The following is a 22,076-nucleotide window of genomic DNA, read 5'->3' on the forward strand; positions in this document are numbered from 1 at the left end:
TCAGTAATTATTTTCCGTATCATTTGGTGGTCTTATTGTTGGATCCTCCAAACATTGACCTTTCATCTCTAACTCTCCACTCTGTTCTCTCTGTGTGTCTCCCTCCGTCTCCCTCCCGTCTCTCCCCGTCAGACGCAGGCCATGCGTATTGTGCGGACAGTAGGTCAGGCCTTTGAAGTGTGCCATAAGCTCAGTCTGCAGCATGCCGAGCAGGATGCAGACGGACAGGCGGACGGGGAGAGTGACAAGTCCACAGAGGAGCCCAGCAATCACGGTGAGGCCTACCTGACAGGGCGTACTCTTATCTGCTAGGCGCAGTGTTGCCTTTGCAGAGTCCGTCCAAACACACAGCCACAGGGTTATTATTCTGTAGCTTTTATGACGACAAAGAAGTGTCTAGAATAAAGTAAAATGTTAATGCTTATTTCATATATTAAAGTAAGATAGTTAAAGTTAGCGTTACAATCCTGAAGTGAACCAATTGTTTGGCTTTGTTTGCAGCTAACTTTGTGTGCCAGTGTCTGTTTGAGCAATTTAGTGTCTGTTTAGCAGTGTGCAAAACACCTGCTGCCTGTCTGAGCCTTCCAACTGTTAGGGAGCCAGCGACTCTTTATGGGCCAAACAGAAGAAACTGCACAAAATTGAACTACTTTGCTAACTTTTCATTGCTGGACTGCCTTTTTTTAGTGCAATTATTTAAGGCATATACCCAGTTATGTCATTAGACATGAAGCATTTTAGTTTTTTAATGTTGAAACTGGTCTACAGCCATGCTAGCAGCTCTGCAAGGCTGCGTTCGGGCACAGCGGTGCTTTGAGCAACGTGTTGATGTTTCCAAAGTACAGCTCATGCTGATGGGAACGTCTGCTGGTGGTGTTATGAGAAAAGCCGAGGATCACCAAAGTCATTAGGATTAATCCTCTGGGCACCATGAACGTCTGGCAATCCGTCCAATGGTTGTTGAGATATTTCAGTCTGCAACAAAATAAAGGCACATATTATTTAACACAGTTAGTAGTTTATAATTTGGACAGTTTTTGATAAGTTTTCCACACTTGAAATGAGAGATAAAGCAATTAGAATATAACAGTATTAAAATCTGATCGCGTCATGACTGAACTGTGAGTACAGTGATAGCAGAGGTGGGACAAAATTGTTGTTTTGCAAGTCTGAAGTCTTCGCTATGAAGCCCTGAGTCAAGTCCAATGGTTCATATTATATAACATTACAAAATTAATATTACATTAATAATAATATTACAAAACATTTCACTGCCTGACCATTTATGAGCCAGTAATGCAGTTTTTAACATGTACATTAATCCCTCACCGTCACTGTCAACATACATCTCCACACATTGTAGGTTTCATTGTATATATAGTTTACTGCCTCATCATTCTTTGTATGTAATGTTTATTGTTTATTTTATATTTCTGCACTACTTATTGTTCAACCTTTTGGGGTTTTATGTCTTTTTAGTCCATGTTGTGTCCTTCACTTTCTAGATGTTTAATAAAGTGGCACTCTGGTTTCCTCACAGAGAAGCATGCAGGTGTATTAAAACACATTTACCTTCAACACTTAGTGTTGTCGTGGAAAACGTGGTGTTTATGAGCCTTTACTTCTCACTTAGGTCACATGAGGACCAACTTCTGAGGCCTCATGTTGCATTTACTTCATGTGAGATGAAGGGCAACAATGGGACAAATCCCAGTAATTACAACCTTCACATCATGGGACAACACAAAAGGTTGATTGCCAGTGTTCGCAGTAATTAGTGTAATCTGCACAGTGAATGAACGGTTTTCTGCAACTGAGCTACAGTTGTCTGACAGTCAGAGGGGGGAGAATATTGGATATCTGCTTAAAATAGCTCTAATTTAGGGTTTAGTTATTGCAGTGAAGGCAATGTATGGTTTTTATAGCATTTTAATGGTGTTATATTGGTGTTTTGAAAAACACTGAAGTGCCCATGAGAGCACGAGGAGAGAAGACGTCGCACAGCAGCGCCAAAGATAATCCAAAAGGGAACATGTTAACCCCAGAGCTGATGCCAGCGTTTTTCTTATGTTCTTCGTGTATTCCTGCACAGGTCGGAAACTGACGGGGGCAGAGCAAGGGGAGGAAGAGGAGAACGGCAAACACGGAGGAAGGCGAGGGGGTGACGATCTTTCGGCTGGCGCTTCGCTGTGTGAAAAGGCGGTCAGTGAAATCCTGCAGAGTCTGGCTGAGCTGAACGTGGTCAAACCTGGACAGACGATTATAGTAAGACACTGCAGGACACACACATTCATTTGCTGAGAGCAAGTAGATTGGTCTGGAGGTCTAGTTAGTTAGTTAGCGTTAGTTATTAACCATTTAGATTGAATCCATCTGTCACTTCACAACATTAAAAACTTGGTAGGACCCATCGTGCTGCCAAGCTTGTATTCCACTCGAAGTGTAAAAGCTAACAAGCTAGGCTAACTAGGTTCCATTCGGACAGTGGGAGCTAGTTAGCCTAGCCTGCTAGCATTAGCACTGATTCCCACTGGACTTTTGGTTCATGTTATTTCCACACCTGCTGAGTCATCTGCAGCTTTACACACACACTGCTGTGTTCATCCTGCGTGATAGAGAGGAGGGCGTCTGGCTAATGTTAGCTGTCTCTCCTTCATGGGTGCAGCTGCAGTGACAGCAAATAACCAGACTGTTAATACTCACAGTAAAGAATAGTTGTGTAACCACACATAACCCAGGATAGGACACAGGACTAAACAACCTCTAACAATGTCAGTGCCTCAACTGTTTGACTGCCTGTGTGGCTGTTGGCTGTCCTGCCACCATTTTTCAATGGAAAATGGCTGAAATCAAATCTGCCTGTAATTTCAGAAAGGCACAGGCAGTAAACTCACTCATTAAACTGTGTGTTCCGTGACAAAATGAACCATGTTAAACAGTCAAATTAAATCATTTACAGCAAACCCAAACAAGTCCCCCGGACAAACACTGGGGGCTAGTGATTGGTCGTTAGCAGCACACATCCTCAGATCATCCACATTTCTGGGAGGATGATGATTGGCTGACTAACACACTGCTGCACACAGAAAACAGTGAAACCAGCAGGTCGCAGCGACTCTGAGCAAGCATGAGTGCACATTTACTGAGAAATATCAGGGCTGTCTTTGAGAGCAGGTAAGGTCTGCCAAAAACCTGCTGAATTTGTTGCTAGGGATGTGTTCTGAAAAAATTCGCTAAGCCGGTCAGAAAAGTTGCTAAATGTAGAGGCGAGGTTGCCAAGCCAGAAACGCTAAACGTTGAGATTGATGTGTACAAACTGTTTCGCAGTCATTACATTATTTTTGCTTATTACATACATAATAAGCACACACCGAGGCTGTACTTCACCTTGAAGAGTTCCTCAGTCTGCTCAGTACTCAAGCGTTCCTTATAGCGCCTTTATTTCATCACTGAACAGCTGAACCTTACAACAGCAAGATTTAAGGGCTCCACATTCACAAACTCCCATCATCAACGGCACATTTTCATGACAGGTTGTTTCCATCACACCTGTAGTGATTGTTCCGCTTTATGACTGACACCGGCGGCGGGGCTGAGGTAGAAGCCGCATCCATATTTTAATGATTACAGCTTCCTTTGCTCCTGACTGCTTCTGGCTTTGTAGCTACAGGACTTTGCCTCTGCTTTGATTCATCGCTTTGGCTTTAGCGGTGTTTTGATGCTATTATCTAGGCGGAGCGCTGCCAAATGGCTCATTGAACTGAGGAAGTGCAGTACAGTGCTTTGTCATCTACTGCAGTACCTGACCAGATCATTGATCTGCAGCTCTCCGGGTTGGCAGCCAATGCTGTCGGTGTGAAACGACCGGGTCACTCTCGCATGAGGGAAAAAGACCACATTTTTGTTTCTGTCTCTGTGCGTGAGACTTGGCAGACTTTAAGTCCTGATGAAGTTAGGAACTGACGATTATCTTTAATATTTTGTGACGGGGGGAGTAGAAGCAAACACGCAGGCTCTGGTGTGTCATGATGTGTTCCTCTGGATGTGTCAGCGCAGTGAGTGTGGTAGATCCAGCTGCTATCACGCTGCTAAAAGAGAGAGAGAGCGAGAGAGCGGGGAACCTGAATATTCCTGCTGGCTGTAAAAGGGGGGACACCTAATCCCAAAAACCCAGTCTGTTCCCTTTGATTTCTGGGAAATGCCACTATAATCCCGTTGAAGGGTTCGAGAACATCTGCTCCATGGAGATAAGAAAGGAGCGAAGGAAGGAAAGAGAGGACAGAAAGAGACAGAGGGAATAATGAGAGACAGAAAAAAGACTGAAAGATAGATATAGACTATAACAAGGTGCTGGTTTTATTGGTGAACCACTCAAGGGTGGACAAAATAACAGCAACACCTCCAACATCAACTGAGGGGTTGAATCGGCTTGTTTTTTATTATTTTTTCATCGTCAATAAAAGACCAAATTTTCACCCAAAGTTTTGGTTATTTCACATTTCTGCATTGGGTTTTTGTCTGAGCTCTGCACACTGGTGGGGCTCAGTTTGAAAAGGATGACGTCACATAACTGTACACCAATCACAGTCGAGCAACGGATGGGTCAAAGTCTGGTGACTTTTGGTGGACTTAGTTTGTTTGTCTGAGTTTTAGAGAGGTAAACAATGAATGGATAACCAAGAATGCTTGTTTTTCTAAACTTCAGCTTTGATTGTTGTCTATTTAGTCACAAATATTGAATACTTGGAGATAAATATTTGTTTCATCAAGTGAAAAATATGGAAATCGCAGGTTCCCAGATCTCTCGGTGATGTCCTCAGATGGCTTGTTTTGTCCAACCAATGGTGCAAAACACAAAGATATCCAAGTTATTGTCATATTCAAAACAATATAAATAAAGCCTGATAATTTATAACCAAAATCGTTGATAACTGATTAACTGACTCATCAAATTATCACCGAAAGCTGCTGAAAACTTAAATTTTAAGTTCTTCTCTAACATTAAATATTCAAGACTAAATAAGCAACAAGTGTGGAAGAAAACATTTTTAGTTACGATTCAGTGAGAGCACTCAGACCCTGATGATCTGCTTCATCACAACTTTGTGGGTCTGCTCAGACAAACAAGCCACCAGCTGTCATCATCATCACTGTAATTAAGATGTTGATACATCCTGATTGGTGCTGATTGTTTTTACTTGTATATAAATGTCCTTACTTGCTTTGAGAAGCTGACATACTGAAGTGGAGCCCCTACATACTTTACAGTGTGCTGCCTCGCCCTCTAGTGGTGTGATGGAGGAGTTACAGTATCGTTGTGCTGTGCCGTCGTTTTGTGTGACAGCAAAAGCAGTTCGTGCAATTATACAGATGTGAATTTGCTTATGCATGACTTGAATGTTTTGTTTCACTGAAGTCATCCACTCACACATAAAATCCATCCCTCTTGGTGAGTCCCTTCGATGAGAGAAGTTAAAAGCTGCTCAGGGACTTCCTGTTTCTCCAGGAAACATTCGGTGCTACCAGGGATCATCTGAAAAATCATCTAAAAATCCAGTGTGGGAGAAAGAGAAACCGAGGAGGAGAGTGCACGCTATGATAATGAGCTTAGAGATTATTTCAGCTGTGGTGAGGAGCCGCAGCAGGGGCTCAGGGGGGCTCCAGATCAGTGGGTCGCAGTTCTGGTCTCTAGGACTCCAAGGACTGGATGATTTCTATCCTACTGCTTCATTAATTGCATTCATCTGGTCTAAAAATAGCCTCTGATGTGTAGTAAGGATGAAAAACTGGCAGCACGATGGGTCTTTAGGACCAACGTTGAAGAAAAGAAACCAGAAAATATCCACCTTTAAGAGGCTACAATCACAGAATTTTGACTTAAACCACTTATTCAGTCATCCAAATAGTTAACGATTCATTTAATAGGTGACAGCTAATTGATTAATTGTTGTCTCCCTATGTTTTGTCTGTGGTCAGGACTTGGATCGAAGGTCACTCTTCACTGTGACGTCCCAAGGCATTACTCCCAGCAGCCCTTGCTCTCAATCTCTCACTCCGCTGGCGTCGCAGCACTACCTGCAGCTTCTTCAGCAGCAGCTGCAGCAGCAGCAGCAGCACACACAGGTGGCCGTCGCACAGGTAGGAAACAGACTTTTTGAACAGTGTGCTGTGTTCCACCTACGGTACAAGCTCAGATTTAAGGCTGCACCGAACAATTCTTTTCAGTAATAATTTTAGATTAATCGTTTAGTCTATGAAATGTCAAAAAGTTGTGAAAAGAATGACCTGGTCATGTTTTAGTCTGCTGTTAACAGTAATTAGTTGGCACCAACTTATTATGTTTTTACTGATGTTCTCCACTAGAGGGCAGCACCAACACAGTAAATGGGAGACAGACAGTGCAGCATGATGGAACAAAAGCAACACTGAAATGAAAATGCATTTGCAACAAAGCACCTCAAGAGCTTTCTGTTTATAGAGTCATCTGAGGAAATGCAACACAAATGCATGTTTACTGTAGTGTTTCATGCCTGATCTGTTGATTGCACTGCGATAGCCAAATCGACCTGCAAGTTAATCATCTACCGAAATAGCCACCCCATCGATACTTTGGAGCACGAGACAGAAAAAATGACAATTCAAACAAACATTTTAATGGGCAGTGCGTTTAGGTTTTGCATATAAATCAAATCTGAAATGTTCGCACACAAACAAACACACCTCGCCCTTTGTTTCCACTCCAGGTGCAGCTGTTGAAGGATCAGATGGCAGCAGAGACTGCTGCTCGTATGGAGGCTCAGGCCCGTGTCCACCAGCTGCTGCTGCAGAACAGGGACTTGCTGCAGCACCTGGCACTGCTCGTTCAGCAGCTGAAAGAGCTGGAGGCCCGCTCCCCAAAACCAACACAGCCGGGGCAGCTACAACAGGAGCCTCAAGCTAATGGGCACAGTAAGTGACTGGAGAGGTGCCGGCTGGGGACGGTGTAATCCCTCTGATGAACTCATGTCAGGTCAGGTTCCCCATGTGCTGCAGTCCCTGTCACTGCTCACTCCCCTTTTGGCAAGAGGATGGTGTAGCCATTCATGACTCAAAACATGATCCCTCACTGGCTTCCTGCCTGGAAACATTGTCAGGTGTGTTTGATGGGGCAGAAGCACAGCTGCCAGTGATTGAACCCCATCTGCAGGTGAACACGAGTGTTTTTCCCTTTGCACCACCTGGATGTCCTTTAATTTGGCATTTCACTTTTATCTATACTGAGGAGAGAGGAGGTGGTGCTCGAGGTGAGAGCAAAACCAGTTTAAAGTATTCTCGTGGATGATAGTGAAGGTTTTTTTAATGTTTAAGATGTGTTCATCACAGCACCAAAGGAGGCGCTGAAGTCGCAGATAATGAGGACTAATGCAAAACCCCAGTCGGTTTTAATGATAAGGAGAGAGGAGGAAAGGAACAGAGAGTGACTTCTCTTTTTATCTTAATTTCATAAAAGCTTTTATGAATTTTCCATCATCAGAAACTGTTTTCTGGTTTCCTGCAGCTAATTTCAGATCTGACTCTCAAAATCAGGGTTTTTCCACCAAGAATCATTTCAATTTTGACAGCAACCTTTGAAAGCCATACTGATTAATAATAATCCATAATAGACATACGGTGTAGTTGCATTAATACATACCAACGGTGTCAATCAAAACTGATCATTGTCTTTGTAAAGGTAGAATTCATGGCTGAGCTGTTGCATTGGCTTCCATTAGATTTCACAGGTGTGCCTAATAAAGTGGCCACTGAGCGTACAGAGAAAATGCATTCGCAACTGCAGCTGTGTCGATAACGGAAAATAATTCAGAACGGGATCATTGGCGTCACTTTGAAATGAATGTTGAGATTTGACATGAGCCGGGGGCCGTTTCACCCCCCCACGCTCACTCTGCACAGCACTGGATGTAAACTACATCTTTATAAACAATAGCATCTCTGGTCCGAACTAATAGCAGATTATATATTCACAGTGGATTTAAAAACATTCTGTCAGCATTATCTCGTACTCACAGGCCCACTGAGAGGTTTGAATTTATTTTTGTACACACACGCACACACATTTTGTCCCAAAGGAGGGTTTTTGGTGTAGGGTGTTTTGTATTTACAGCGGCTAAAAGAACGGTCAGTCTTGCCAAAATAATAATGAATGGCCGCACACACACACACACACACACACACACACACACACACACACACACACACACACACACACACACACACACACACACACACACACTGGACGCTGTGTGTGTGCGCTGTGTTCAGTTTATACGCATTCAAAAATGATACATGATGTTTTGTGCTCGGATTAATCATGTTAGTCCCTCTGATAGAAAATGCTAATCAGGATAATCACAGACATGGCTGACCTGAGTGCTGCCGCTGGCTCAGTGCCAGCTCCTCCTTCCAGTAATGACAGTCAGCACTTCTTTAGGAAAGGAGGAGAAAGCCAGCGAGGAGGCTGCGTTTCGCCTCCATGTGCTCCTCTGGAGAAACTGTCTCTACGTGAAGACAGCATGTTTCTCACTGGAAGCTTTTCACTGGAATCATACATGTCGATACGGTGCTAACCATTTCACCAAAACATACACTTCACAACTTGTCTGTTTTGTGGAGGCGTAAAACCCTGAGACGGTATTTCTAGTTAATGTTTCACTTTGTTGATTTGCTTCCCGTCTTATTCGTCTCTTCCAGATGGTCCACAGTCATCATGCAGCACAGTCTCTACATCAGCAAAGACTCTGTCTCTGAATCTGAAGAACGACTACAGCCAGACCCTGAACCAGCTCATCACCTCCACACCTGCATGGCCGCTCCAAACCTCACCCCTCTCCCCTGCCCAGGTGGACTGCGCCGAGTCCTACCTGAACCTGCTCAACCTGGAGAACAGCACCAAACCAGATGCGGCAGTCAACGGAGACCCGGACCCCTTCATCAGGCCCAATGGGACAGCGGACAGCAAGGAGAGCAATGAGGTCGTCCCAGTCAGGTTGAGGAACTCTGCCAACATGGATGAAAAGTAAGCTGACTGATAGTCCTGTAACAACACATAGATCAGAAAAATACTCTCATTCGCCTTCTGGCACAGAGTGACCCCTCTCATGTCTCAGTGTTTGGCCTCTATATGGGCAGAATTTTAACACAGGTCTACATGTTAATGGATAGACTGGACTGAATGTTGACTGGACGTTCTGAGCCGAAATACTGTCAAAAATATTGACTTTGTGACCCCTGTTATTATTCTTCGTCTTACTTCTTTCTGGGGGATAATCATGCTCCATGTTTGGAGCTACAGTTTGAATAATGTTTTGGGTGATGAAGCAGGAAGATGCCATTGAGTCAGTTCATTAGCTTTGGGTTACTTGAGCCCTGTATTTTTAGCAAGTCTATGTTTACATTTTGACAGGTTGGCACCATTTAAAGTATGCTGAATTAGCTATTAGCAGGTCATATTTGCAGCGTGCATATGGATGCACAGACAGCTGTCACTGGATTTCTTCGACATGGAAGAAAACATAAAAATGTGCTGATTTTCAGACAAGTCCGGAGTTACAAAGTGCATCTGTTTTCTATGATTTCTGAGCAGATTAATGGATGTTTATTTGAGATAATGACATCCTTGGAAAGGGTGAGTCCCGCTGAGAACATGTATATGCCTGTGTGTTCAGTTTTGTACAGTTTGTACTTACACTTTTGGCAGTGAGGAGCAAAGGCTTTTAGAGTATCTTAATTGCCTCCGTGAGCTGTGAGCAGCACTCTGTGATGTGGCTCCAAATGTTCACCGCATTGATTAGCTGAACAAATCAACGGGCCAAATGCACTAACTTCCTGTTTTTGTATCCCCTTACAACAGTCCTGCACCCTCTTGGGGAGTTTGAGGACGAGTTACTTACTGGTGCTAGCCAAGAAACAGTCCTGCACGTAACAGCCCGTGAAACAGCGAACTGTCACTTTTAACTGCTTTTGTACAGACAAAACAGTCAAGGTTTTGTGTGAATTAGTGAGCTTTTGATGTGCTCGTGGGCAGATTATTGTTGCCTTTGCCTTTGCTGTGCTGGCTGTTTCCACCCGTTTTCAGTCTTTGTGCTAAGCTAAGCTAAGCTAAGCTAAGTGCCTGCTGGCTATAGCTTCATATTTAATGGACATACATGAGAGCGATATTAATCTTCTCATTTAACTCCCTGCCAGAAAGCAAACATTTCCCAAAATGCTGAAGCATTTCTTTGCCGTGCATACATGTTCCTGATGTGGTGCCAGTCAGTGTGTGTTTGAAGTAACCAGGCTGCACAGTGACATACACAGCACGTAGCTTTTAGCGTTATTGGCGGAGAACAGCTCAACTCAGCAGAAACAGCCTCCAGCTAATGAAAGTGTGACTGTAATCAGGGGATTACAGAACTCAGGGAGAAAAGGGTTCGGGTTAGACAAACAAAGGGGGGATCAGGTCTGAGGTTGAAAGAGGGAATCAGAGACGCTGGCGAGGGAGAAAGAAATTAAAGAGAAATGCGGAAACTCCATCAGCTTTGACTCCGTGTTTCTGTTTCATCTAATAACTTGTTTTGGGAAGCCATTAAAAGCAGCGCCCAGACACTGAATTGAATCATTTTCTTTGGAATAATTCACAATGGATGTGTTTTGCTTTCAGGGATGTTTGAGGCTCCATTCCTCGCCGCCTCGCACAGTTTATCTTGTGAAGTGCTTTCCCTGCTCATGCAGCTATGTTATACACAAACAGCCCTTACCTTGAACGCATATATGGAGCCACGGCATGTAATTACTTTTTAATGAGCTTTTAATCTCCTTAAAGCCATCACAAAGACCAGCTATAGTCAAAATATAAAGCGTTTACTACATGAGATGAAGCAGAGCTCTGAAGCAGGACAAAGTCTTGAGTCCTTCTCCTTTCACCCCCTCCTTCGCCCTCTCATCCTCTCACTTAATTTGTCTCCCCTCTCGCTGCTTTCTCCCTCCATCTTTCTCTGAAAGCGATCCACGGTGAAATCCCCAGAGGAGAGCGTTAAAGCTGATTTCACATCAGACAAAGAGAAAACTAAGGAGAGGGAGTTGACTCGGCGGTGGAGTGTGTGTTTGGCGTGCTGGTGGATGTCGGAGTTTTGTGTGTCTGCGCTGTTTGGTGTGTTTGTCTGACGCTGCAGCTCAGCTCCCTGCAGACAGACTCACATCCTGTGGTTTTCTGCAGCAAGGACTCCCAGCCAATCCCAGCTGCCATCCCATCACAACCTGAAACTCAACCCACTACATGTGTCATGTCTTTTTTATTTTTCTTTTCTTTTCTTTTGCATGAGCAGTGGGGGGAAAGAAGAGGGAAGACAAAAGGAGAACTTCAGATCTCTTCCAAAGAGAGGCATCTTGTTTCTGTACATTTCCATCTGAACATTAGTTTCATCTGGAAGCGTGTCGTGCGCCAGAGCGAAAATCCTCCTTTTTCCTTTATTTGTGATTATGCAACAACCAGCATCTCTTCTCTCCTCTTCCTGAATGTCTCTGCCACACCACACTCTCTTTTTCTGTCTCAAAGGCTGGAGATGCAGCGCTGCAGCTTTGAAGCATGCCACCAGGACATTTTAGGCTGGTTTTCTTGAAAGTGACTCTCCCCTCTCTGCTATCCTCCCCCTCTTTTACTGGCATTGGTTCGCCTCCTCTCCTGAGTGACATCATCTTTCTGTAAATTGTAATCATAAAATTTTATGCTGGGTTTATACACAAATGGCAAATAAAAATGATGAAAAGTCAGGTTATTACTACAGAAAAAAAACAGTAATAACTGTTTTCCTGCAGCTTGGCAAAGAAACTTAGTTTACGTGATGAAAACAGCTGTGACCCTCCAGTCAGCTTATATGACGCAGCTATATCTTTTAATCTCACGAAAGCTGAGGATAATAAGGAAAAATGGGATTCGGAGAAATGGAAACTTCAGCTCCATTGTGTCCCCCTCCTTTGCATTACCTTTGGCGCAGTCGGACTCTTGTACCCTCCCTCCCCCACCGCACAGCAAATTTTATTGCTTCCATTTGCTTTTGTTTTCTGGATTTCCTCAGAGAATCAATGTTTACAGCCTGAGTGGCCTTATTTTATGTTCTGCAAGCTAGCAGACAGATATTCCTCTCTCACCGTCTCTCCTCCTCTTCCTCGTCCTGCCTAAGCTGACCTCCCTCCCCCAGGGTCCAGTGCTGGTCATGCAGAGCGATGGAATCCGTTCAGTTCATGTTATTACTGCAATTAAGCTTTAAATCACAGGCATTACCTCCCAGCGTAGGCCAGATCTGTGTGTGCTCTCCAGTCAGCCCGCTGACTCTGGACCTATATGATCACTGCATGTGGTATGTTGGCACGCCATAAAAACATTACATCTAACCATATAGTGAGTCACACTTTACTCAACAAAGAGAGGGATCAGAGTAGGATCAAAACAGGATGTAATAGTATTCTTGAAATACACTTTGTGGGCAAAGGAGTGAACTGTGTTATTCACAATGTTTTGAGTCATCAACCTCTTTTTGTGATAAACATGAAAACACGAGTCAACAGCCTTGCTAGCAGCTCTGTGAGGCTCTGCTTCAGTGCACTACAGTGCTTTTAGCTAAATGCTAACATGTTCACAATGTTTTATCATGCTGATGCTAAGCAGGTGTGTTTATTATGTTTGCCATGTTAGCAGTGCTTTTAACACCAGCGTGCTAACGCCACTGAAGTGATAACATGCTGATGTTTAGCAGGTATGTCTAACGACTCGGGATCTTAAAGTGAGCATTTTGGCCTGCAGGTGGCGCTAGAGGAAATGTCAGAGGATCACCAAAGTCAGTAGGAAGCATCGTCTGGGGAAACATCTGCACAAACTTTCATAGCAATCTATCCAGTAGTTGTTCAGATATTTCAGTCTAGACCAGCAGACCAATAACGCCGTCCCTCGAGCCACGCTGCTAAAAACAGTAGCCAGCCCACACAGAGTGAAAAGAGACATATGGCGACCAGCTTATATGAGCACCCAACTATATATTATTCACAAGTGAGTCATGTTTTCCTCTGCCATCGTTTATTCTGCTCTCTCACACACACTTTCCCTCTGACAGCTCTGTATGTTGTATAATCACTTTGTCGGACCTGTTCTGGTGATCGTCCCTCCACCTCCATCCTTTTTCCTTCCTCATTAACGCCATCGTGTCACGATGTGATTGGAGTGTAAAGGACGATGTTTCCGGGCGTTTGGGTGAAGCCGGTTGTGTCGGCTGGATTTACACACTGCTGCTAGCTTTGTGACAAGATCCACGTTCTGGGGCTTATGTGGGCTGGAGGGCCGGCCTGTCCCTCTGTCACTGTGAATAATGATGGACAAGGACTCCGTCAGGCAGAATGTACTCACTCAAATCTTCAAGTTTAGCAGTCGCTTTGCGGTCCCCGTCACACTCTTGCAGACTCTCATGTTCCTCCACCCACATGCTTAAGCACCCACGCACACATCCCACACACTCTCCATGGGTGTCGTGTGTTCATTTCTTTGCAAAAGCAAGAGGCTTTCACAAAGGCCCAGCGTCCCCTTTCCGAGTTCAAACCTCCTACTTGTTCGTCCACTCGCTTCCTCTGTGTCTGTCTCGAGGGCTGGACTTTAAACGATTATCTGGTAACCTTTCTCTTCAGAGACGTGACTGCAGAGGAAGGTAGAGATGTTTTGCTTTTATTTGTCCCCACCTGTTGCTCTGCGGAGCTCCTGCTGGGTGTTTTTCAAATGAGAAAGTGTTGATAATTTTTCAGGCTTTTCTCCTGATTGTCCGCTCCGGTCCTGTTTATTGAATGGTGAAGTGAAAGCGCTTGCTGTGCGTATGAGTCATCTGTATTGCCAACACTGGGGGGTGGGGGTGGGGGGTTGATTTAACTTCTAAAATACATTTGCTGCTTTGGGCTCTATATTGATTTTCATGATGTGACCTTTAATTATGAACAAAAAAGTGTTCCTTTAGCGCCATCCCAGTGATAGTTTCACTCTAACTCCATCTACCCATCGATTTGAGTTCATTTTAGTGTAAAAGTACAATAACTTGCAAAGCTTCATATCCCATCACATTGTTCTTATGGTGCTAATGCAGTGGAGAGTAGAGCCTGCCCGGGGTGGTTCAGTGAGAGGAGATATTTTGTGCACCTCTGGTTCCAGATGTAAAAGCCCCATTAATGCTCTCAGTCGCAGTGAGTCACAGTTGGAGCGCTCCCACTGCTGCCATGAAACTCTTCCAGCTGAATCATCAGGACAAATAATTGACAGTTTCGCAAGAATCTTAAATCTTAATCTCAAAGTACAAGTCTGAACACAACAACGTAAGATGAGGCGTTAACTACGACTCCCATGGTGCCATGTAATACATCCACATAACAGTTATTAGCGCGCAGCAGCTAAAGATTTCGTTGTTGGGAAAATGTTTAATTTGAGGCTTAAATCAAGTCATTTTCAGATTCTCCTTCAATTTTGGATGTTTTTTTTGTAATTATAGTAGCAGAGGCTCATGGGTATTTTAGTTTTCAGAGCCTTTCACCATGCTAAACTGCTGAAAATGAACCGTGTGGCCATAACATAGACTATAGGCCTATTATTCTACAGGACTCTTGTAACATTGAGGACATCGTTAAAAGAAAAATTCCTAATGAGGAAAAATCCTTCTGAAGCCAGCAGCCCCTCTCACGTTACAGCTACATTGCTGGAAATGTTGGAAACGTTCAAATCCTACACACAAGCTGCGTTTCCACCAAGCAGTCCGGTTCAGTTCATTACACATTAGAAGGGTTATTGTCACATTTCCATTGTCACGTTTTTTTCAGTTGAGGTACCAGAACACTGATCCCGTACGTAAAGGTGTAGCTGCAAACACTGCAGTCTGTTGATTGGTTGGAGAGGAGCAGCCAGTCATCATCTGCACTCTGATGTAGGATTTCCCAGCTCTCTGTTTTGTCTTGCCGCCTGCAGCCTTTACTCAGACAAAGCTGGTCTTCTTGTTGTCATAAACACTGTCCTCTGTTGTGTTCTTGTTGCTGTAAGAAACTGTGAGCATAGCGAGTGTGGGGTTTCGTGGGAGAGAAGGAGGCAGCAGCAGAGAAGCGACGGTGAATGCGAGCAGAGGAAAACGTTCAGTCTGGTCACAGCGCGTCAGATAATGCATGCCGCAGCTTCTCAAGGCCAGGGAAGGTGCAGAGGGTTTGCCCCAAAGTAACAACAGATCTCAGGTTTAGGCTCATGTCGCTGTGGGTTAGGTTTCCTTACTTTAACCAGTGTTCGGTGGAAGTGCGGCATTAATGGGCTAAAACATGCTAAATCCTCTGTAGTCTAACTGTTGCCTCTCTTTGGTACAGGTGCGAGGACCCTCTCCTGCTCTTCCTCTTCCTCATCTAACATCCCTCTTTCCCCCGCTCAAACAAACAAACAAACAAACAAACAAACCCAACCCCAGAATAACACAACGAGCTCATGCTTTCCATCGTCCTGTCCTCATCCCCGTCCCTCTCTCATCGTTCGCTGCACCAGCCCGCCTCCCCCTCGGAGCCTGGGGGAGCTCTCTGCCACTGCCTGAGCCCCCTTCCTCTCCTCTTCCTCATCCTTCTCCTCCTCCTCTTCTCCTCTCTGCCCCTTCTCCTCCCTCTATGTGAGTATTACTCATGACTACCAGCATGTGGAACCTGTGTCTGTGGCACACGCATGGGACTGGGCATGTGGTGGGTGAACAGTGTGGGTGTTCGCTGGCTCGTGTGTCAGTCTCACCAGTGATTTCTCTGCTAATGGCGGCATAATAGCCTGCATTAACATGCGGATGTGGTTCTGCAAATTCATAATCACATTAGCATCGAGGCAATCAGTGAGTCACACATGTCTTATGCATGGTAGCACGGTCTGTGTTTTGTTTTTCACACTTTGCTGGACTGTGAGTGCTTGTTTTGTCTTACTTTGAAGACAAAAATAGACGAAGTGTTCTTGTCGAGATTCGGTATTATATTGTCAGCGGAGGTTCCACCTGAGCGGTAAAGCTGTCAGAGGAGAGGCAGAAGAGATGTTGATGCACCTGCCTCACTGTATACTCACCATGCCGTTTATGTATGTGCGTGTGAGTGTGTGTGTTTGTCATGTGCATGCTACCACCGTCTTCCAGGTGGAGAATGTAATAAGCCCAGCCTCACGCCAGCTCTCACATGCTGTACTGTTGCATGTTGTAGCAGCAGCCAATAGAGAAGCATTCATTTGATTTTGTGGCCTGAACAACTGCCAAAAATAGCCTTTAAATAAATAGAAAGTTATTGAAATCCTACCTCTGATCAGAGGAGAACTGCATTCAGTAAACCTGGAAAACAAACAGGAGCAAATGAGGATCATGTAAAAAGGATCATGTGAGCGACTTCCAGAGACAAGTGAACCTGAATCAGCAGCTGCCTGAATGCAGCAGCAGAAGGAAGCATTCAGATATTCTTCTTTCGGGAATACACGTGAGCTGAGGTAAATGGGCTGCCGTTGTAAAACAAACTGTTGTACAACGTCATGTTAGAATGAGGGCTGGAAGATTTGAGTACCGTGACCCTAAACGTGACTTTCAGTCTTTGCACCAACGCCTCCAGTCAAAGAGGAGTATTTGTTGATCAGTTTAGTGTGGAATAAATCTTCTAAACGACAGATTTGATCATTTCTGTGGTTTGTAGGCAACATAAAATCATCCTTTTCTAGTCACAGTGAATAGAAGAGAAAGATAACAGCCGCTGAGATGCATGCCGGGCAGGCTGAATGAGACTAGAGTGAGATGAATGGAGAGACAAAGGTGGAGCAATAAGAGGGCAGAGGGAGACGGGGCAGCGAGGTGGAGAGGAGTGTCAGTGTGACAGAAAAGAGGTGTGCTGAGTCAAAGTTATGATAATGAGAGCGGGGAGGCGGAGAGGCAGCCTGCTCCTCCACCCAGCCGCTGCTTCATCGCCACAACTTGGCAGCACAAATAATCACAATCAGAAAGAAAACAGCACAACAATGCACATCTGAATAAAAGTGTCCCAGTGTTTCATACTACACTCAATCAATAATGTCATTTCTTCAAAATACTCATGTAATTCCTCAAAACCTTCTTGAGAATATGTTTTTCACTGGACCAAAAGTCCTCCTGTCCACGTGTCATATTAGGACAAATAATAAATCCCAAAACACTTGATTGTCATTTGTTTTCAACTCATCATTTATTGATTCCAAAGAATGACATTTGTAAGTGCTTTGAGTTAAATGCTAACATTAGCATGTTAACATGCTCACAATGACAGCACCGACATGCTAATGCCAATCAGGTATCATCATCATCATCATCATCATCAGCATCTTAGGCCCCGTTTACACAACAATGCTCGCGGGTGAAAACAATAAAATATTTTAACAGATGTGGGTTTCGTTTAGACGGCGACGGCGTTTTTGGGGCTTAAAAACACCCACTGTTACTGTCGTGTTCTCGTCTTAAGGGTAAAAACGCAAAAGTGTGCTTGGATCTGCCAGAGCCCGTCCCTTACATTCTCTGATTCCACGCACTTTTGCGTCACCGTATGCATGCAGATTTCCCCCCAAAACAAATAAAAAGTGAGAACACAACACCACTTTTTCGTTTTCTGTTCAGGTCGTTTCCGTGTAAACGTAGCCTTAGTTTAGCATGTTAGCATGTTTGCTGATTAGCAGAAACTTGTTAGCTGTGCAAAAGAAGAAATTACTGGATAAGATTTAAATGTCCCAAATTTTACTGCAATTTTACCAGTAATTGTTGAGACATTTCATTCGAAGCCACAAATGGTGGCGCAGGAGGAAAATCGAGAAATCACAGAAGAAGGGAAAACGTCAGTTTTCCCGTCAGTTTTCCCGTCAGTTTTCCCTTCTTCTCTGCTGTTAGCGCTAGACTAAAAATGAGGGGGATCATCAAAGTCATCAGGATTCATCCTCTGGCCACCATTGATACATGAACCAGATTTCATGTCAACCATTTTCAAAACATTTCACTAAAAATCAAATCCGCATGGTACAGTAATCATCAAAGGCTTCATCCAGTGGAAACATGATCGTCTGTACAGAAATTCACTCAAAAGCTGTGTAAATATTTCAGTCTGGACCAAAGTCGTGGACCGACTGACCGGCCACATCACCATCCCCAGAGCCATGCCACTAATAACAACTGATGATACCACTTGTGACACTGGAGTCAGTGGAGTTCAGCTTGACTTTTACCCCTCAGTTCCCATGTGTGCCTCTCCGTTCGTTAGGAGGGGAAACGGTGGATAATTATCTCTGGAGTTGGTTTCCCTGCATCATTACCACAAGTCTCTCGTTACTGTAGCCGTCAACACCAACCTCGCACAGAAGCAGAGACAGTAAACGCATCAGCCGGTCACCTAAGTTCATTACTGGGACCAAGATCCAACCACAGACCGGATTTCACAGGGGAACAAAGTTAGCAGCCACCAGTGTAATGCAGAAGGGAGGAGTCAGGGAGGAAGCCAGGCTTGTTAGCGGGTGTGTGTCAGGACTCATTTTCCAAGAGAATGACTGTGATTGTGTGTGGTTGTGCGCTCTGCTGCTTGTCAAGACATTTCTGTGGTACAATCACAGACACTGCAGTGTAGCTATTTCTGGTGTGTGTATGAGGCGGGGGGGGGGGCTGCAGCTCTTTCCTCGCTCCTTTACTCCCCATTCTTTCTTCTTTGGCTCCCTTTCTTCCCCTGTTCCTCTGTTTTCTCAGCAGGGGAGCTGTGGGATGTAGATAAGTCCCCAGACAGCCGAAACAATGGGGAGCGGGGGGGAAAGCGAGTTACTGTCTAGTCTAGTAACGGCGTATGTCACGGTACGCTCAGGTTAATGGGGTAAAAAATGAGTGATGGGGAGGAAAACTGGCTTGAGGCTTATTCTCATACACCTGCTTGGTAGAGAGAAATGATGGTGCTGAATCTGAATTAGCAAACTGAGGACAATAACAGCATCTTCATGGATCTGCAGCTCATCTCTTCACCAGTCAGACCTCACTAACCCGAGCCTCTGTTCTCTCCCCGGCAGGTGTAAACAGATGATCCCCAAACTTGACCCCCCTCCACCCTCCCTGAACCGCAAGCGGGCCAGCAGGACCTTGTCTCCAGGGTCAGACGTCCCAGCTGCGTCCACGCCGGGAGAGGTGACCGCTAACGACGCGGCCCCCAGCCGCAGCAGCAGCCTCTCGTTCCCAGACATCACCCCCAGCTCCTTGTCGTCCGCTGATTTCCACTCGCTCAGCAACGGCGAGAGCAGCTCCTGCTCAGCCAGCGAGGACTCGGGCGTCCGCTCCGAGACCAAGTCCCTGCTGTCGCCGCTGCGCGATGACGACGACCTGTTCGGGGACCGCGGGACCTTTCTGACGGCCTCCAGCGGCTGCGACAGCCCCCTGGAGGACAGATGCGAAGCGGTTCTGTCTCCCTCCGAGTCGTATCCCGCTGAGCCCCCCACCCTCGTCTCACACTCGGACACCTTTGAGCACCCGCTGCCCTTCTCCTCTCCCATGAATGATACCTGCCTTCACATCAGCTTCTCCGAGGATGAGCTGCTGGAGAGCAACCAGGAAGACCCGAATGTCCCACAGCGGAGTTAGGAGGATGAGCAGAAGGGCCCCTGGACGCCTTCCACCATGTCCTTCAATCAGCTTTTAATGCAATACTTCCTGTCAGACCCTCCCCATGTTTGCACTGGGCTCCATTTCAGGACCTTTAATTATTCCGTCCACTTGTGACACAGTACAGACATAGCATATAGCCGTTACTGGAAAATAATCTATCATATAAATTATTAGCCAATAGACAGATTTAGTATTTTTGTAATGAAATTAATGATCTACTTTACTTTGTAGTGACTAGAATGTTAAGCAGAATACATGTAGCAGCTCTTGCACTGTTGAGGTCACACGTAGAAGTCAAAGCCAATGACGGAGCACATTTTATTTTTGCTAGTAGTTGACATTCAAACATTGTTTTGTATGATGTTTTGCGGTGGTGCAACCTGCTGTGGGATTTTCTGTAGATTTGATACACGATGATCACGTGATGTTGGGAAGAGCCTCGCCGTCTGTAAAGCACCCGATTGGATGATGATTGGAAAGAAGGGAACAGGAAAGTTGGATACAGGGATAAAGGGTGGATAGACATAAGCAGATGTAGTTGTTTTTTTGGGGTTGCACACATCCATTCGTGGCTGTGTTGTATGTTTTTGTTATTATCAGGCTTGAGCAGGTTTTTGAGTGTTTTTCTTCTTCTTGTGTTTGGGGTTCTTCAGACTCGTAGGCCAGAAAAATAAGTGGAGTAGCCAAATGGATTGTGCTCTGTGTGGCATTGATTCTGTTGATAGCAAGGTGGTAATCCTTCAAAACAAATGGATTTCCACATTGAATTAAAACTGTTTTGGCTTTGAGAAAGAAGGCAAACCCTCGACAAGGCGACACATTGTGGTAACGGCCATGAAAGCTTTGGATTGCACCTGTCTGAGCGGGGAGTCTGTTGTAATGGGAAGATAAGTGGGGAATCACAGAGGACCTTGGAGAAAGACATGTTGGCAGATGATTTTTCTCTGCTCAGTCTCTCTCTTTGTGAAATCCTGAAGAACCACTAAATCTGTCTCATTTAGAGCTCTCAGGATAAATTGTTCCGGCATTTTATATGTTGTCTTTTTGTGTGTGTGGAGCTAAATCTAAGCATCGGGAAGTGGAGTCAAATATTCAGAATTATGTTTTGTATTAAGAATTGTGTTTTTGTTAGCGTAGAATGAGTTCTTTATATCTGCAGAGGGAGCGGGTCCATCATATTGCCCTGATATGTTTCTACAAAACACTGGCTCTAGAGAGCATTTGCATTTTTAGTGGCCCCGTAACGGAGGATGAGGCGGCCCTGCAGCTTGACCACTAGATGGCACTAAATCGTACACACTGGTCCTTTAAGTCTTTTAAAATTTACTGCTCCAACTTCTCAAATGTGAATTTTTTTTTTTTTTTTGGACTAACATTTCATAGATTTAGCGATAAATCAGTGGCGAAAATGATCAACAGAATAATTGACAGTGAAAATTATCTATTGCTGCCTTACAGATGAACATATGACTGTTCAAATTTCCACTTTTTTACATGCATTTTGCAAGATATTACTGCGTTGTTAATAGTGTTTTATTCAGTGAAGTGCACTGGTGTAGCCTTTGGCAGGTAGAAGTGACCATAAATAAATGTGAGAGGAGCGGCGGCTGAGTTGTGAGGAGAGGGTGGTGTGCTGGTGCAGGTGTAAGATGCCCGCAGGCAAAGCTTTTAACACCCAGGAACGAGGCTCTTTTCAACATCACATGCGGCAGGAAGCTGTAACAGCAATAACACGTGGAAGGAAAAAAAAATAATAAAAAGGAGTAGTTGACGAACTTCAGCACTTACCTGTGTGTTTTTTTCCCCAGATTTTTTGTCCAGTTTGCTTGTTTTAATGCAGAAAACTGCACGATCAGACTTGTATTTAGGTGATCTTGCAAACAGGATAATAATAGAAATTATATCCAGGAGCCTCGGCTCACTTTCCAGCGTAATTACCTGTCACTGCCTGCTTCTTTGTTGGTTCATGTCTTCTATGTAATTTCCCATAACTGCAGCACTGTAAATATCATTTAACCACTGACTGATGTAAATGCGCTGTGACAAGATCAGGCTTCAAACCGTAAAGCCGTATTCAAGCAGGTGAAGCTGTGGAAATCATTACAAGCAGCTCACAGCTGGATTCACACCATCGAGTAACAAAGCAACCATTACTAAAAGAAACACTGTTCACTTCATCTCTCTGCTTTGAATGGGAACAAGCAGCCAGCCTGCCCCTTTAATCTGCATTAATTATGTCTCCTTATGTTCACATTTGGCATTAAAAATTCTTGCCTTTCAAACTCTTTCCACATGCGTTACATTTTCAAGGCTCGTCGAGACTTTGCCACTTTCTCCCAGTCGTTCTGCCTCCCAGGTGCCTTTTCCAAGGCGAGCTGCTGCTTCTGCTTCTGCCTC

General features: G+C 44.7%; 1 protein-coding gene across 2 annotated transcripts in view; it reads left to right on the forward strand.

The window, feature by feature from the left end:
• The window catches only part of LOC139348429 (carboxyl-terminal PDZ ligand of neuronal nitric oxide synthase protein), a 48,319-nt gene extending 27,570 nt beyond the window's left edge, over nucleotides 1-20,749 (forward strand). Inside the window, exons 6-12 of one of the 2 annotated variants that reach the window (XR_011603401.1) lie at nucleotides 133-274; nucleotides 2,093-2,265; nucleotides 5,977-6,138; nucleotides 6,744-6,948; nucleotides 8,731-9,055; nucleotides 15,391-15,680; nucleotides 19,091-19,210. Coding sequence is in view for 1 of the 2 variants with exons in the window: in XM_070988527.1 (XP_070844628.1) it covers nucleotides 133-274; nucleotides 2,093-2,265; nucleotides 5,977-6,138; nucleotides 6,744-6,948; nucleotides 8,731-9,055; nucleotides 19,091-19,655 (1,572 nt within the window). In the remaining variant the exon portion in view is untranslated. Of the gene's footprint in view, nucleotides 1-132; nucleotides 275-2,092; nucleotides 2,266-5,976; nucleotides 6,139-6,743; nucleotides 6,949-8,730; nucleotides 9,056-15,390; nucleotides 15,681-19,090 lie in introns of both variants that reach the window. The other variant, XM_070988527.1, reaches the window with a different exon arrangement.
• The last annotated feature ends 1,327 nt before the right edge of the window (nucleotides 20,750-22,076 follow it).

This window comes from Chaetodon trifascialis, chromosome 20 (assembly GCF_039877785.1).
Source record: "Chaetodon trifascialis isolate fChaTrf1 chromosome 20, fChaTrf1.hap1, whole genome shotgun sequence".
NCBI lineage: Eukaryota > Metazoa > Chordata > Actinopteri > Chaetodontiformes > Chaetodontidae > Chaetodon > Chaetodon trifascialis.